At 39.9% G+C, this 15,606-nt stretch overlaps 1 protein-coding gene across 1 annotated transcript in view; it reads left to right on the forward strand.

Moving 5' to 3' along the window:
- Positions 1-15,606, forward strand: part of NECTIN3 (nectin cell adhesion molecule 3) — a 219,412-nt gene that overhangs the window by 55,181 nt on the left and 148,625 nt on the right. Inside the window, exon 2 of the mRNA XM_049857720.1 lies at positions 9,195-9,536. Coding sequence (XP_049713677.1) covers positions 9,195-9,536 — 342 coding nt within the window. The remainder of the gene's footprint in view (positions 1-9,194; positions 9,537-15,606) is intronic.

The following is a 15,606-nucleotide window of genomic DNA, read 5'->3' on the forward strand; positions in this document are numbered from 1 at the left end:
TCTGCATTCTAATTGCTCGAGTCTGCTCCTCTGACTTCCTAGTGTGTTGTCTAATTCTGTTATTTTATTGTTAATCTTTTGGATTTCTACATGTTGTCTCTCTATGGATTCTTGCAACTTATTAATTTTTCCAGTATGTTCTTGAATAATCTTTTTGAGTTCTTCAACAGTTTTATCAGTGTGTTCCTTGGCTTTTTCTGCAGATATCCTAATTTCATTTGTGATATCATTAAGCATTCTGTAAATTAGTTTTTTATATTCTGTATCTGATAATTCCAAAATTGTGTCTTCATTTGGGAAAGATTTTGATTCTTTTGTTTGGGGAGTTGGAGAAGCTGTCACGGTCTGCTTCTTTAAGTGGTTTGATATGGATTGTTGTCTCCGAGCCATCACTGGGAAACTAGTTTTTCCAGAAAATCCGCTAAAAAAAAACTGCAGTCAGATCCCTATCAGAGTTCTCCCTCTGGCTCAGGCTATTCAGATGTTAATGAAGCCGCCTGGGGAGGGTGGGGGAGGGAACAGAGAGATAGGAGAGTAGCACCTCAGAATATAGCCAGAGTTGCTTGTCTTGCTTGGAATGACTATTATATCTGAGATTCCCGCGGGCGCGTCGCCTATGTGTGCTGTCTGTGTGGAGATTGCCCCCGGGGGGTCTGGCCCGCTGGAGTCACGGTCAGATCCTCCGCTTCCAGCCCCACGCCCAGCGTCAAGGCTCCCCTACTGGGACGGTGCACTCTCGACTCCAAAATCAGTCGCTGCCTCCTGGGGACTTCTCGTCCCTCCAGCCGCGTGGCCGTGCCGCCCCCGTGAACCAGGTAGGCCCCCTCCCGGGGTTAGTTCAGATTGGTGGAGTAGCTCCCCGTGCTTGTGCCGCGACCGAGTGTCCCGGCTGGAACGCTGTTCTCCCCGCTCCAATACCAGTCGCTGCCTCCCGGGGACTTCTCCTACCGGCTGCGTCCCACGCCGCCCGCGCGACCCGGATGGTCACCTTCCCGGGGTTAGTTCAGGGGGTGGAGCAACTCTCCGTGTTTATGGCGTACCTGCGTGCAGTCCAAATCCCTGTGGGACGGTTCCCCGGCTCGGATGCTGCTCTTTCTGCTCCAAGATCAGTCACTGCCTCCCGGGGACTTCTCCTAACGGCTGCGTCCCACGCCGCCCGTGGAACTGGCTAGTCCCCCTCCCGGGGTTAGTTCAGGGGGGTGGAGCAGGTCTCTGTGCTTGTGCCGTACCTGACTGGTACGCTGGCTCCAGGCTCTGGAAACAATCGCTGCTTCCCCGTATTAGTTCGTTCTCCGTCTCTAAATCTGTGTTTGTTGTTCAGGGTTCGTAGATTGTTATGTATGTGATCGATTCACTTGTTTTTCCGTGTCTTTGTTGTAAGAGGGATCCGAGGTAGCGTCTGCCTAGTCCGCCATCTTGGCTCCGCCTCCCATAGTTATCTTTTTGAAAGGTAAGTTAGAGTGTGTCATGTTTCTGCTAAAAACTCTCTAATAAGGGCCTCCCATCTTAATTCAGGAGTTTGACCCCCTGTTATACCCCTGGCCTCATTTCCTGCCGTTTTTCTCAGGATCACTTTACTTAAGCTACATGCATTTCCTTCTCATTCCCTCTTTCTGAAAGGTTCTCTCCCCTCACTCCATTAGTTTTTTTTTACGTCTCTGCTTCAGTGTCATCAAAAAGACCTTCTTTTATCACCTGTATATCAAAAAGATATGTTTCATCTTTTGTCTTATACCTTAAAGGAATCACTGTTGATCTTACCTTACTTTATTTTCCTTATAGTTTTTATTCTTCAGTATATTTTTACTTCTTTCTTTGTTCTCTGCTTTCCCAATTAGGATGTAAACTCCATAAGGGTAGTGACTTCTGTTCAGTGGTCTTCCCAGGACCCAAAACAGTACCGGGCATAAAGTATGCACCCAGCACATGTTGATAAATGAATGAATATCCTGGGTTCTCTCAGCCAATTTTTGGCATGTGACCGAGGTTTTTCCTTAGGCTATGTTTTTTTTTAGGTGCTGTTGAGTTGATTCCAACTCATGGTGACCCTATAGGACCTCTTATGATCCTGGAATTACCCTTTCTAGTTATGACATGAGAGGAAGTTAGTCTTTCATACTGTAATAATATTTGAGTTTGCAGTTTATAGTTTTCATGTAAGTTACTCTATTTGGCTTTATTTTTCTGTGCTTTTTTCTGAGTGGACTTTTGTTGAAAAGGCTTTTGTTACATTTTCAAAGTAGATGGGACTTAAACATTTATCAGATAAAATAATTCCAATTAGCTACTAAATGTGGTGGTGATAAATTTGATTCATTTAAAACATATTTTATACTGTTGTTACTGAGGCTATCTAGATGCTGTTATGTTGGTAGTTTCTTCAAAATGTGTACTTATTTTAAAGTATTTACCTCAAAACATTACTGTAAATCCTGAGGAGCGTGAAAGAATTTATGCCTTACCGATCTTTTGAGGCTTTGTTTGGTTGAACACAGACTAAAGTACATGTTTCTTTGTAGAATATTTGCCTAAACCTATTTTGTGGCTCCTAACATTTCAAAGATCCTAAACCCAAATGCCCAGGGTGCCTGCCGTTTCCTGTAACTGAGAAGTGAGGTGTCGCAAAAGATGGTATTAAAAACCAGGAAGTTAGATTTGTGATGACACTCTTTCGCTCCTCCTTGGTTCAGTGCTGGGGCTTGGAGAGGTAAGAAAGGGAACTGTTGCCACTTTATTCATTCTTCCATTTCTAACACCTTTCTTTAATGAGATCAGTATGGGTCTGATGTCTGGTTTTTTTTTTTTTTTTTTTTGCTTGTTTTGTTTTTAAATAACCCCATAATTATATATAAATGATTACATATTCTTTTCTGTCAGTAATTTCTTATTTACTATGTATATTTCCAAATGCTTTGTATCCTCTGGCACTGTGTGGTTACAGGCTAAATGACTGTTCCAACACGCATGAAGACCCTACAGACTAGGCACTCCAAGGAACTGCAGATGAAGAATTACTCCTTTTGCCATTTCTCTCTCCCTCTACACTAAGTGAGAGGCACAGTGGGTCTTTTCACATAAGTTACTTAGTTGCTAACTGTAGGGTAAGGATCAACTTGAATCCAATTCCCACCTGAAAATGGATCCAGTTCTTACCTTACCAGTTCTCCATCCTCATCTCCAGCCACCCAGCTACACTTTTATCTGACCCAGCCACCGGTAGCTGTGTTGGAGCTCCTAAGTTAACGTCCCTTGTTAGTCCTGCAGAGTGACTGCCTGCACAGCTCCTCTGGGATCTAGCCGCCTTGATCGAGTTAGCACAGAAGTTAAGAGGACACAGCCATTCTGACTGGCTGCCCGTGCAGCCCTTGTTGGATCTCTGCAACCCTGAGCGAGGTCAGAGCACACGTGTTGAAAGGACACAGTCCTTCAGACTGCCACATAGGCCAGCCTTTGCTGGCTGTCACTGCCCCTGTGGGTTCTGTCTTTGACTAGAATAACTCACAGAACTCATAGAAAGGGATATACTCACTATGACAACTTTAATATAACCAAAAAAGGATACAAAGAAACACATAGGATGAGGTCTGAGAAGGGTCCTGGCCTCAAGGCTTCCATTGTCCCCAGGGATGCGTGGCCTTTTCCCGGGCATAGATGTTCTTGCCAATCCAGGAAGCCCAAAGATCTTTTGTGTTCAGGGCCTTTTATTGGCTTCACTATTTAGTCATGCTTGGGGCCTCATTGCATAGTCATGATTGATTGAATCGTTGAATATGCATGATTGACTAAATCATACCCCTACCTTTCCTGTGGTTGGCTGACCAGGTGTGGTCTTTGTGGCCCTCACTCATCTGCACAAATTCTAATGACAGGCCACAGTCTAAAGACAGGCCAAAATGAGTTCTTTGTCTCACACCCTCTTTCTCTCTGAAAGGATAATAATTTCAGTTTAATTAATTAGGTAATAATAAAAATTTTTAATTGGAAGCCAAGTTGATACACAGGACAGAAACAGATCTTAATGGTTTTCCTTAGACCTTAAGTTTGCAGGATCCAGTGAGACTCTATGACAAGGTAAGTGTCTTGCTAGATACGAAAGGTTCAATTGTTTGCTGTTCCTTAGCCTGTTTATATTCCAGGCTTATATCACCATTAATGAAGAATTTACTTTAAGTAATATTTCTCTAGGACGCTGCTGCTCTTTAGTCAAACTCAGCTTCATACCAGAAAGTTGTGGAGAGGCTCAGTGTTTGAGAGATCCTAGGTAGTGAGACATTCTAAGTTTGGCCAAAGAACCACAATGATAAATCTATTCCTCCATAGTTTTAAGAGCCCATGGGGGAAATCGTATTCAGAAGTGGTTCCTAACTTTTGGGTTTAGTCCAGGAATAAAAATGTATTAGACTCTTTGTTTGCAAGCAACAGAAACTAACTCTGGCTAACTAAAACACAAAAAGAAGGATATGTAATTTAGAAGCTCGTGGAATCTAAGAGCCAAATTATAAGTATTTGAAGGGTAGGTACAAAGCCTTGATCAATGGTTTTAAGGATTGAAACAAAGAAACATACACCAAAAACTTTTTGTAACGAGCAAAAAATGCTCAGAACATTTTTGTAGAAAAATTCAAAAGTAAAAATTACTCATAACTTCTAGAACTAAAAATAATAGAAAAAAGACATTTTCAAGAACCTGACAGTTACATCATTTAACATTTGTTTTTTAGTGAGGTTGAAAACTTGTTTAAAATTGCCATTTATAGGTCCTTTGTAAATACATACTCATATTCTTTGTTCACTTAGGAGGTCAATGTTTCTGGTCAAATCTACCGACCTTTTTTTCTGAGTGTTTTTTCTACCTTTGCAGTTATGCTGAGAAAGGCTTTTCCCACTTAAGTGTTACAGAATATATTTATATATTTTTGATTTAGTAGATCAGCCTTTTTTGTTTCCCTCTCCCTGGGGGCATAGTGGTTAAGAGCTGTGGCTGCTAACCAAAAGGTCGGCAGTTCAAATTCACCAGGTGTTCCTTGGAAATTCTATGGGGCAGTTCTGCTCTGTCCAGTAGGGCCGCTATGAGTTGGAATTGATTCGACAGCAATGGTTTTTTTTTTTTCTGTTTCCCTTGATCTCAGAATATTTCCTTTAGTAATGGTGGCCTGCTAGGCCATGATTCTTATGAGTTGTAAGAATTAGAAATACAATTAGAAATACCACTCCCAGATTATTATGTTTCTCTTATCTCTTCCACCCGTACCTTTACCTAAGGGGAATAATTTTATTTATTTTTACTTTTAGTTTGCTTTTTATTAGGAAAATTACTTATTGTAAATGATTTGATGTCAAAGAACGCAAAGTGAAAACTAAAATGTCTTTCTCTAGCTCTCAGTAATCAGTCCTACTCTAGATAATTAACGCTATCTGATAGAATATACAAGAAGTTATTGTTAGTATAAAAAAAAAGTATATGTATAGGCATATTGTCACTAATTGTTTACGTTAGGTCTTCATTCCATCTGGTATATATTTTTTTAATGCTATTTAGTATACTATATTTTTACGCAGATCATGCACATCTACGTTTGTTTGCCAACCGCGCCCTCCTCCCATGAGGTATTTTCGTAAGCACTGCTATTCCAGTTTTTTCACATGTTGCTATAGAAATAATTAGCACCGTGCGCTTACAAAAGTATCTCACTGGGGAAGGGTACGGTTGGCAAACAAATGTAGAAGGCATGCGTTATTTGTGTAAAAATATGGTAAAACAGGGATTTATCTTTTTTCAAATATTTTGCTCTTGTCCTTTCAACATTTCATGAGTAATTCATAATTTCTCCACCCAAAGTACTAACTTGATTATACATCATATTTCATTATATATGTAGGTATATTTCTGTACTTTCAATTGCTTTAACGTACCAGTATCAAACTATTTATTATTTTTACTGTAGCATTTCACTTTCCTTCGCTGGGTCATTGCAGTGTTTGAGATACTTCTTAGCTATTATCCTGAGCCTATTTTTCCAGAATTTTAATCAGTTTTTCACAGGAATTGCATTGAGTTTGTGTGCTGATATGGGGAGAATTGACATCTATATACTATTAAGTTTTGCCATCCAGGAACATGGCATGTCTGTCCCATTTGTCAAGTCAGCCACTCGGGTTTATAAGTCCTTTACAACTTTACTTATGGATGTTTTAAATATTAGTGTTTTGCACATACTAATTCATTCTTTTTCTGCAACAACTTTATAAAGGTAATCGCATATGTAGGAGCCCTGGTGGTGCAACAGTTAAGTGCTTGGCTGCTAACCAAGAGGTTGGTGGTTCGAAGCCACCCAGCGGCTCCACGGGTCAAAGACTTGGCAGTCTGCTTCGGTAAAGACTGCAGCCAAAAAACCTTTTGGGGCAGTTCTGCTCTGTTACGTGGGGTGGCTATGAGTCAGAATCAACTCTGCGGCACCCGATAACAATTTAACATATGTCTATGTATTTTTTATGAATTTTGCATATATTTTGTAAACAACCACGTTGTTGATGCTAATAACTTTTCACTTGACCGTCTTGGATTTTTTACATAATAGATTTTTCAGATAATTCTGTATGTTCTTTTCTAATATGTATCTTTTTCTTTCTGTTTTTTTTTTTCTTACCATATTGCCTTGGATTGAATTTTCAATTTCACTTGAGTAGTGGTAAAGTTAGTGGGTCCTGTCTTGATCCTGTCGTTAATGGCCAGGGCCCCTTTTTCAGTTGTGGTATGGTAATAGCCATTGATTTAAGATGAATATACTTTATTATTAGGAATCATTTTGTTTTCAGTTGTTAGGTTTTTAAAATTAGAAAATGTATGTTAAATTTTATTAAATGCCTTTTCAATATCAGACGAGGAAGTCGTGAGCTTTCAATGTGATGAACAGTCTAGAACTGTAATGTTGACTCCTCCTTATAACTCTAAAACTCTGTGTCTTTGAGTTGATTCTGACTCATAACGACCTTATAGACTCCTCCTTATATTTTTGGAATAATCCTACTTGGTCGTGGTGTATTTTTCTTTAAATACAGAGCTGGATTTTATTTTATAATATTTGTGTCATTTTTGATTAATACTCATAAGATTGCTCTTTTGTTTGTATGTTTTCTGGTTTGGTTCTAAGCTTATGATAACCAGGTGCCATCAAGTCGTTTCTGACTCAAGGTGATCCCGTGTATGTCAGAGGAGAACTGTGCTCCGTAGGGTTTTCAGTGGCTGATTTTTCAGAAGCTGGTTGCTGGGCCTTTCTTCTGAGGAGCCTCTGGGTGGACTCAAACCTCCAACCTTTTGTTTAGCAGCCAAGTGCTTTAACTATTTACACCACCCAGGGACTCCAGACTTAATGAAAGCTTGCCAATATATACATAGGAATACTTTGTCATTTCATATACCTTAGATTCATTTTGGGGCCCTGGCAGTGCAGTGATTCAGAGCTTGACTGCTAACCAAAAGGTTGGCAGTTTGAATCTACCAGCTGCTCCTTGGAAACCCTATGGGGCAGTTCTACTCTGTCCTATAGGGCTGCTGTTAAGTTGGAATCGACTCCACGGTGACAAGTTTGGTTTGGGGTTAATTTTAAAAGCTTTTTTTTTTAACCCTTGAAAGGCTGAGAGAGCTTGATGGTAAATTTTTTGGACTTGATACCTTTTTGGGTCAGTGGTTATACAAAAAAAAAAAAAAACACAAAACACAACAAAACACAAAACACAACAAAACACAACACTCTTTCTTCTATGGCTGTGAAGTATATAGCCAGTGCGCATTGTCAGACCTTTTGCTGTAATTTTCTAGGTCATCTCTTGGATGGTAAAGTTCACCCACTAGGGTTTTTTTCCTGTGTTGTGTTTCGTTGTCCCCCCTCCCGCACCCCATTAAATGGACTTACAGAAATAATATTGTGTAAATTTTTTTTTTTAATTTCTTTTATTGTACTTGAGATGAAGGTATACAGAACAAGCTAGTTTCTCATTAAACAGTACACACATTGTTTTACGACATTGGTTAACAAGTGCATGACATGTCAACACACTCCCTTCTCAACCTTGGGCTCCCTATTACCAGTTTTCCTGTCCTCTCCTGCCTGCTAGTCCTTGCGCCAGAGCTGTGCCCTTTTTTTTTTTATTAACTTTTATTGAGCTTCAAGTGAACGTTTACAAATCAAATCAGACTGTCACATATAAGTTTATATACATCTTACTCCGTACACCCACTTGCTCTCCCCCTAATGAGTCAGCCCTTCCAGTCTCTCCTTTCGTGACATTTTTGCCAGCTTCCAACTCTCTCTATCCTCCCGTCCCCCCTCCAGACAGGAGATGCCAACACAGTCTCAAGTGTCCGCCTGATATAATTAGCTCGCTCTTCATCAGCATCTCTCTCCTACCCACTGTCCAGTCCCTTTCATGTCTGATGAGTTGTCTTCGGGGATGGTTCCTGTCCTGTGCCAACAGAAGGTTTGGGGACCATGACCGCCGGGATTCCTCTAGTCTCAGTCAGACCATTAAGTATGGTCTTTTTATGAGAATTTGGGGTCTGCATCCCACTGATCTCCTGCTCCCTCAGGGGTTCTCTGTAATATTGTGTAAATTTTTTGGTTGTTATTTAGAACTGTTTGAACATGTTTAAATACATTTTTTTTTCTTGATTATCTTTTGATTCTCTCCTACATTCTTATATTCATTTAAAATATTTAACAACTCTAGGCTTTAAAGTTACTTTTATACATTTCCCATTTTTTAGCGCTTATTTTGGTTTATTAGTTTAAGTACTTTTTAGCTATTCTGCGAGGACCTGTATGTGAGTGGTGAACTTGTTATATATGCTCAAATATTCTTATCAGTGAGCAGCATATTGCTTGATTATGGTATTCATGAGTGTTAGTCTTATTTCTCTCAAGATGATACAGGCTTTTCCACTGCAACACGTTATGGTGGATACTTGATGCATTTGAGAGTCACCGTTTCCTCACAGCAAGCTCAGGAAACACGTGATTCTTTCCACTCCTGTTTTATTATTCAGTCACATATGTATAAATGTGTATATATCTGTGTATGTAAATATATACATATATGTTTTAATGATAACATAATGTGTTAGCATAATTTTTTCCATTCTAAGAGTTTATATATATATATATATATATATTTTTTTTTTTCTTGTTTTTCCGTAGGTGCGTTAGCTGGTCCGATTATTGTGGAGCCACATGTCACTGCAGTATGGGGAAAAAATGTTTCACTGAAATGTTTAATTGAAGTAAATGAAACCATAACACAGATTTCATGGGAGAAGGTACATGGCAAGAGTTCACAGACCGTTGCAGTTCATCACCCTCAGTATGGATTCTCTGTTCAGGGAGAATATCAGGGGAGAGTCCTGTTTAAAAACGACTCACTTCATGATGCAACAATCACACTGCATAACGTGGGGTTCTCTGATTCTGGAAAATACGTGTGCAAAGCCGTTACCTTCCCACTTGGAAATGCCCAGTCTTCCACAACTGTAACTGTATTAGGTAGGTATACTTAAATTGTTTTTTTTTTTTTGGTGGTTGAGTGGTGATTATAACAAAAATATTTTCAAGAATTTAAAATGGTTGAGAATGTATTTATGCTTAGGTTTAAAGTAAAAAAATTCAAATAAGATTTTTCAAGTTCTGTCTTATAATTCTGTGATTCTAGATTCTCTTAATTTAAATAAAATCCTTTCTGTGTCTACTTACCTCTCCATATAATGCTACCTAGTTCTAAGCTACTTACTTCATGAAAGATAGTATTGCAATTATAATACTAAGTGTTGAATTTCCTTGACACGTATTTTCACTACAGGCAGTCCCCAGGTTATAAACGTCCAACTTACGTACAACCCATAGTTATGAGTCAACTCCCTTAAAACCTATTGTATTAAAAATTCCAGGTTCATGGAATGGTTTGTAATAACAAAGGAATGCTACTTTGTGGTGTGCATCAAAATATTATTGTTAGAGACATTTTAGTGTATCTGAAAGTGTTTAATTTTTTTTGTGCATAGAAAGGTCCACTATATACTGTATACTGAGGCAGACATTTGACTAACTTGTGTGAGATACGAACCGTACCTAACTGTTCTGACTTATGTATAAATTTGACTTGAAGACAGATTTAGAAACAACTTGTTTGTAATCTGGGGACTGCCTGTATTTCCCCTCAAATTTTCAATGAACATTTTTAGTTAAGTTTTTCCATTCCATCAAGAGACAGAATTTATTTATTTATTCCTGCTAGTATAAATTTGCATAGCTATTTGCATCTTTTCCTGTTGATGCTCCTAATAAATGACCTTCAACCTCGGGTGTCTGATAACTGCTGAAATTTCTGGTGGAATTTTGAATATGCTTATTCAGACTAAGATAGTCTGGCAGCGGAAAGTTGGTTTACTTCACTGCAGTGGAAAGTGGAAAGTAAACCAACTTGTGAAGGTTGGTGAGTAACAGAATAAGGATTAAGAAGTAATAACAACCTATGTGGAAATAAACCCGAACGCGGTGCCTGCTCAAATTCCCCCAAGGGAATGGTTAGCTGGCAGCCTTTAGCTCTTAGCTCCTTTAAGATCCCCTTCAGCTTTTGAGTTGAGGTCATGCTCCTGGGGTGACCCCAGGTCAGTTACTGAGCATGGCAGTGGTGGTTGAAGGCAGTCTTTTTGGAGCCAGTGGTTGAACAAGAGAGTGGTATGAGGGCCTAGCCGTTTCCACCCAGTGTGATGTGGACAGTCTTTTGCTGTACATCTCCCCAGTGGCCTGGGAGGGTCTTTGTCAGATCTCCTGATAGCTCCCCTGTCCAGGCATGGACTAGTAACCTGAAACTTGCCTCCAAAAATGGAGGGTGCTGAGAGACTGAAGAAAGAGGCAGGAAATTCCAGAGTGACAGCAAAGGGGTTAATTAGGGAGACAAACAGATGAGGCAAGTCCTGGGTGGCCACAAGACCAAATCAGGTCTCCACGCCTGCAGTGGAAGGGCAGAGGTTTTATAGTGGCAGTGGACAGTAGTGGCTACAAGCCAGAGTCTTGCATAAGAAAGACTCAGCAACTTGTAATGAACTAGTGGACCACGTGAGGGCGCTCATGTTCACTCTTGCAAAGCCTGTTTTCGCTTCAGTCCACCCCTCAAGGCTGTCTCCTACAACCTGGCACTTTCCCCTTCCTGAACTGCAGCATGAGAGACCCGGTTCCCTCCATGCTGGGAAAAGATATGGAATGTATAGAAGTGTAGGAGTCCCTGGCATAAAGCAATCATACAATAAATGCTATTGAGTAGGATATAGGAATGAATTGGTGAACTTGGTAGATTAGAAATGTTTTATAAAAGAAATAGTTGAGCCAGTCGTTGAAAGATAGATAGGTTTTGAGTAAGCAAAAACGGAAGAAATTTAGGGAGAAGTTATTCTTGAATTAACTGAGAGTAAGTGAACCAAGGCAGTCCATCCTAACATTCAGGTTGCATCAGCATAGTTCTAACTTTACCTTTCTAGCCATTAGTTCTTGTACTTTATATAAAAACCTTTGATCAATCAATAACCCTAGTACAAAAAGCTATATTCAACTTGAGGATGTTTGACAATTCAGAAGAAACTGAGATGCTGAGCCAAGATCTTGAGACCCTTGAGAAGTGAGAAGAACATATGCCCGAGTACCATTGTCTTCAAGATGAAGTGTCTAATAGCTCTTCTCGTATACACCTTGTATCTCAAAGGCTTACACTCTCAGAATAAACCAGAAGTAAACTAGTCTTCTTGTAGACTTCTAGCCCTGGTTTCCATCACCTAAGTAGTCTGAACTTAGATTAAGGATATCCTGGACTGGTTAGAAGAAGCCCTGGTGGTGCAGTGGCTAAGTGCTCGGCTGCTAACCAAAAACGTCAGTGGTTCAAACCCATCAGCCACTCCACAGAGAAGGATGTGGGAGTTTGCCTTCTTAAAGATTGCAGCCCAGGAAACCCAGTGGGGTGGTTCTACTCTGTCCTTCAGGGTTGCTATGAGTCGGAATCTGCTCGATAGCAATGGATTTGGGTTTGGTTGGATGGGTTAGTATTTTTAGGAGTGTGGCAGAACAAAATGCACATCTTATTTGGAAGGAAGGTACTGTTATTCTGGGCCTCAAATTATTTCTACAGTAATTATTCAAGCACAGGAATATAGTCATTTTGTTTGAATAACCATGCGTGCAAGTAAGGAAGACCTGGCAAGCAGCAGCCAGTACAAACAGAAAACAGACTTGCAAAGACTTAAGGTGTCATCAGATACAGACTGTTGAAAAACAGTGCTTATTTACTTTCTGAAGAAAATAAGTCAGTGTATAAAATTTCTGGTTGTAGACCAGAACGCTCCTAAGAAGCAAGGATGGCGAGACTGTGTCTTACATACTTTGGACCTGTTGTCAGGAGGAATCAGTCCCTGGAGAAGGACATAATGTTTGGAAAAGTACAGGGTCAGCAGAAAAGAGAAAGACTCTCAACAAGATGGACTGACAAAGTGGCTGCAACAGTGGGCTCAAGCATAACAACGATTGTGAGAGTGGCACAGGACTGGGCAGTGTTTCGTTCTGTGGTGCATAGCATAGGGTCGCTATGAGCTGGAACCGACTTGATGGCGCCTAACAACAACATAAAATTCCTGCAGCAGAAGAAGAATTTTTTTTTTTTTTTAATCACGTGGCAGCTGACCTGAAAGTAGAAAAGTATTTCTTAGGGTATAAAAGCAGTTAACCAAAAAAGGGAAAAACAGCAAAACAAAGCGCGTGGGCGCGCACACACACACACACACATAAAAGCTGGTACATTTGAATACTTTAAGAAGGTCTGCTCATCAAAACATACCAATATATAGCCAATGAGTGTAATTGCTGTCAACAAGTTGTACACCTGTAAACGGTTTAATTGGCAAAAGTTGTGTGGTTGGTGTATTTACAACAAGGACAAAAGAAATAAAGAGCAGCTGCTGAGGTTGCTTAGGTGCAACCAAATACCTCATGCAATTTGGTTCCTTGGTTTAGAGGTTTAGGGTCATGGTTTCATGAGAGATCCCATTTAATTGGCCTAATTACATGTTTAGTATTTCTGTTCTGCCACCTAGTTTGTTGCATAGTGCCTGGGGTCTTAGAAGCTTACAAGTAAAAGCACAACAGTTGGTCTCTTCTCTTGGAACAACAGGAAGAAGGAGAGTCAGGAATACGAAGAAGGTATGGAATGTGAGGCTAATCACCTCCATGAGCAACTGCCTCTCTTGCCATGAGACCAGAAGACCTGGGTGGTGCCCAGCCACCAGTATTGAACATTTTGATCAAAGATTCTGTAGGAGAATCCTTATCTAAGGGAGGGAAGTACAGAACAGAATTACACATTCACATGAAATCCAGATTTTCTGGAGCATCGGAGGGTAGATGAACCCCTCAAATTATTGCCCTGAGATAACCTTTAAACCTTAAACATCCTCGAAGGCTTCTAAAAAACAACAGTAGGTTGGCTTAACTAGTAAAGAATGTCTGCTTTGAGCATTGTCCTCTTTTAAGATCTATCTCTATGGGGCCAAACTGACAACAGCAACTCTAAGATGAGGCAGGAACCTCGAAGAGCAGTGGGTTTGTATTAATGGGGGAGGAACAACTCAGAAAAGGAGCGTGGGAATGGTTGTGCGACTTGAAGAATGCAGTCAGTGTCAGTGAATTGTACAAGTATGTTTTGCTGTGTATGTTAACGGTAAGAAGGATAAAAAGGCCAACGAAATTGTTAGAAGATATCTGCACCACGTGTAATCAAAAAAGACTCTTCCCAAGTCTGTAGAACTTCTGCCACAGCAGAAAGAACGACAGTTGGCTCGAATGGGCATTTTGCCCCACGAAATTCCAAATGGTCCGTTAACATTGGAAAAGGCCCTCAATCTCATTCATAATCTGAGAAATGCAGAGTAAATCTCACTGACAGGCCATTACCTGCCTTCAAGGTTGCAAATACTGAGAAATCTGCTCAATCAACTGTTGGCAAGTACACTGCCCAACAGGAGCTCTTAAGATTGGGACATAAATTGATGTTTTGGAAAATTTGTTAGTATTATCTGGTAAAGTTGATGCAGTTCTGCAAGGGACAAACGAGAAATCTATGCAAAAGGTACTAAGATAGTGAATGAGAATGCTTCTCATAACGTGTTTATCTGAGACAGGAAGCAGTCCAAATACCCAACAGTAAATAAACTTCAGCAGTTAGGAGCCCTGGTGGTGCAGCGGTGAGGTACTTGGCTGCTAACTGAAAGGCCGGTCATTGGAACCTGCCAGCTGCTGCTTGGGAGAAAGATGTGGCAGTCTGCTTTCTTAAAGATTTACAGCCTCGGAAACCCTACGGGCAGTTGTGCTTTGTTGTATAGGGTTGCAGTGAGTCAGAATCGATGGCAGTGGGTTTGGGTATACAGTGATTAAAACTAATAATCTATACAAGTGCATATGAATCTCAATTATTTCAAAATAAAAATTTGAAGAAAAGAATTCCAAAAATAAACTAAAGTTAAATACCCCAACATGATTGAATCTCAGGAACTCAAAGGCAAACTATACAAAAATAAATGCAGTTTGGTTCCACTCATATAAAGTTCAGAAACAAGCAAAGTTAAACTCTATCGTTTAGGTTTGCATTTGTTGGTTGCAGAGCTATAATGACTAAGTAAGCAAAAAATTATTTGCCAAGTCAGTATAATGGTTTCACATTGAGGCAGTCGGGGTATTAAAATCAGGAAGAGATTTAAAAGGGACTTCTGGGATGCTAATAATCTTCCCTGTCAACGTTTATGGTGGTTATATGGGTGTTCGCTATAAAAGTATTCATCACACTTGTTGCCTGCACTTTACCCTTTGCTGATTTACAACACTGCGTCTTAGAGGAAAATGCAAAGCGAAAAAGATTAATACGTGTTAAATTATGAATCAGAAACTGGTACATATACATCAAGAACAGATACCAGTGAAAGAACCAATTAGAAATCCTGGAAATAGAAAAAGAAGTCATTGAAATAAAAACTCATTGCACAGAGTAAACTATAGGCGAGACTGAAATTGCTGACAAAGAGGAAGAGATAGCTAGGAAATATGTGAGAGAGATGGAGAGGTTCTGACATTAAGGTTACTTTTGCGCACTTGGGAACTTCCGTTACCAGAAGATGGTGGCATGTACATCCCAGTAAACAAAACCATTAGTGATATTTCATGGTAGCGTTAGTTTAATATCTGTATATATTACGAGCAAAAGTAGTCGGACAAATTTAACAGCCTTAATCAGCGCCCCCCCCCTCTTTTTTTTTAATATGAGAGAAGTTAAAGATAAAAGTTTAAAGGTGTTTTAAATTAAGCTATAGAGTCATACTGGGGCAAGAAAAAGATGTTTTGTCCCCTGTGGCTTCTTTCAAGGGAACTTTTTTTTTTTAAGTTGTGCTTTAGATGAAGGTTTATAGAGCAAACAACTTTCTCGTTAAACAGTTAATGTACATACTGTTTTGTGACATTGGTTGTCAACTCTACGACATGTCAACACTCTCCCCTTCTCAATCTTTGGTTCACCGTTACCAGCTTT

Source organism: Elephas maximus, chromosome 18 (assembly GCF_024166365.1).
Source record: "Elephas maximus indicus isolate mEleMax1 chromosome 18, mEleMax1 primary haplotype, whole genome shotgun sequence".
NCBI lineage: Eukaryota > Metazoa > Chordata > Mammalia > Proboscidea > Elephantidae > Elephas > Elephas maximus.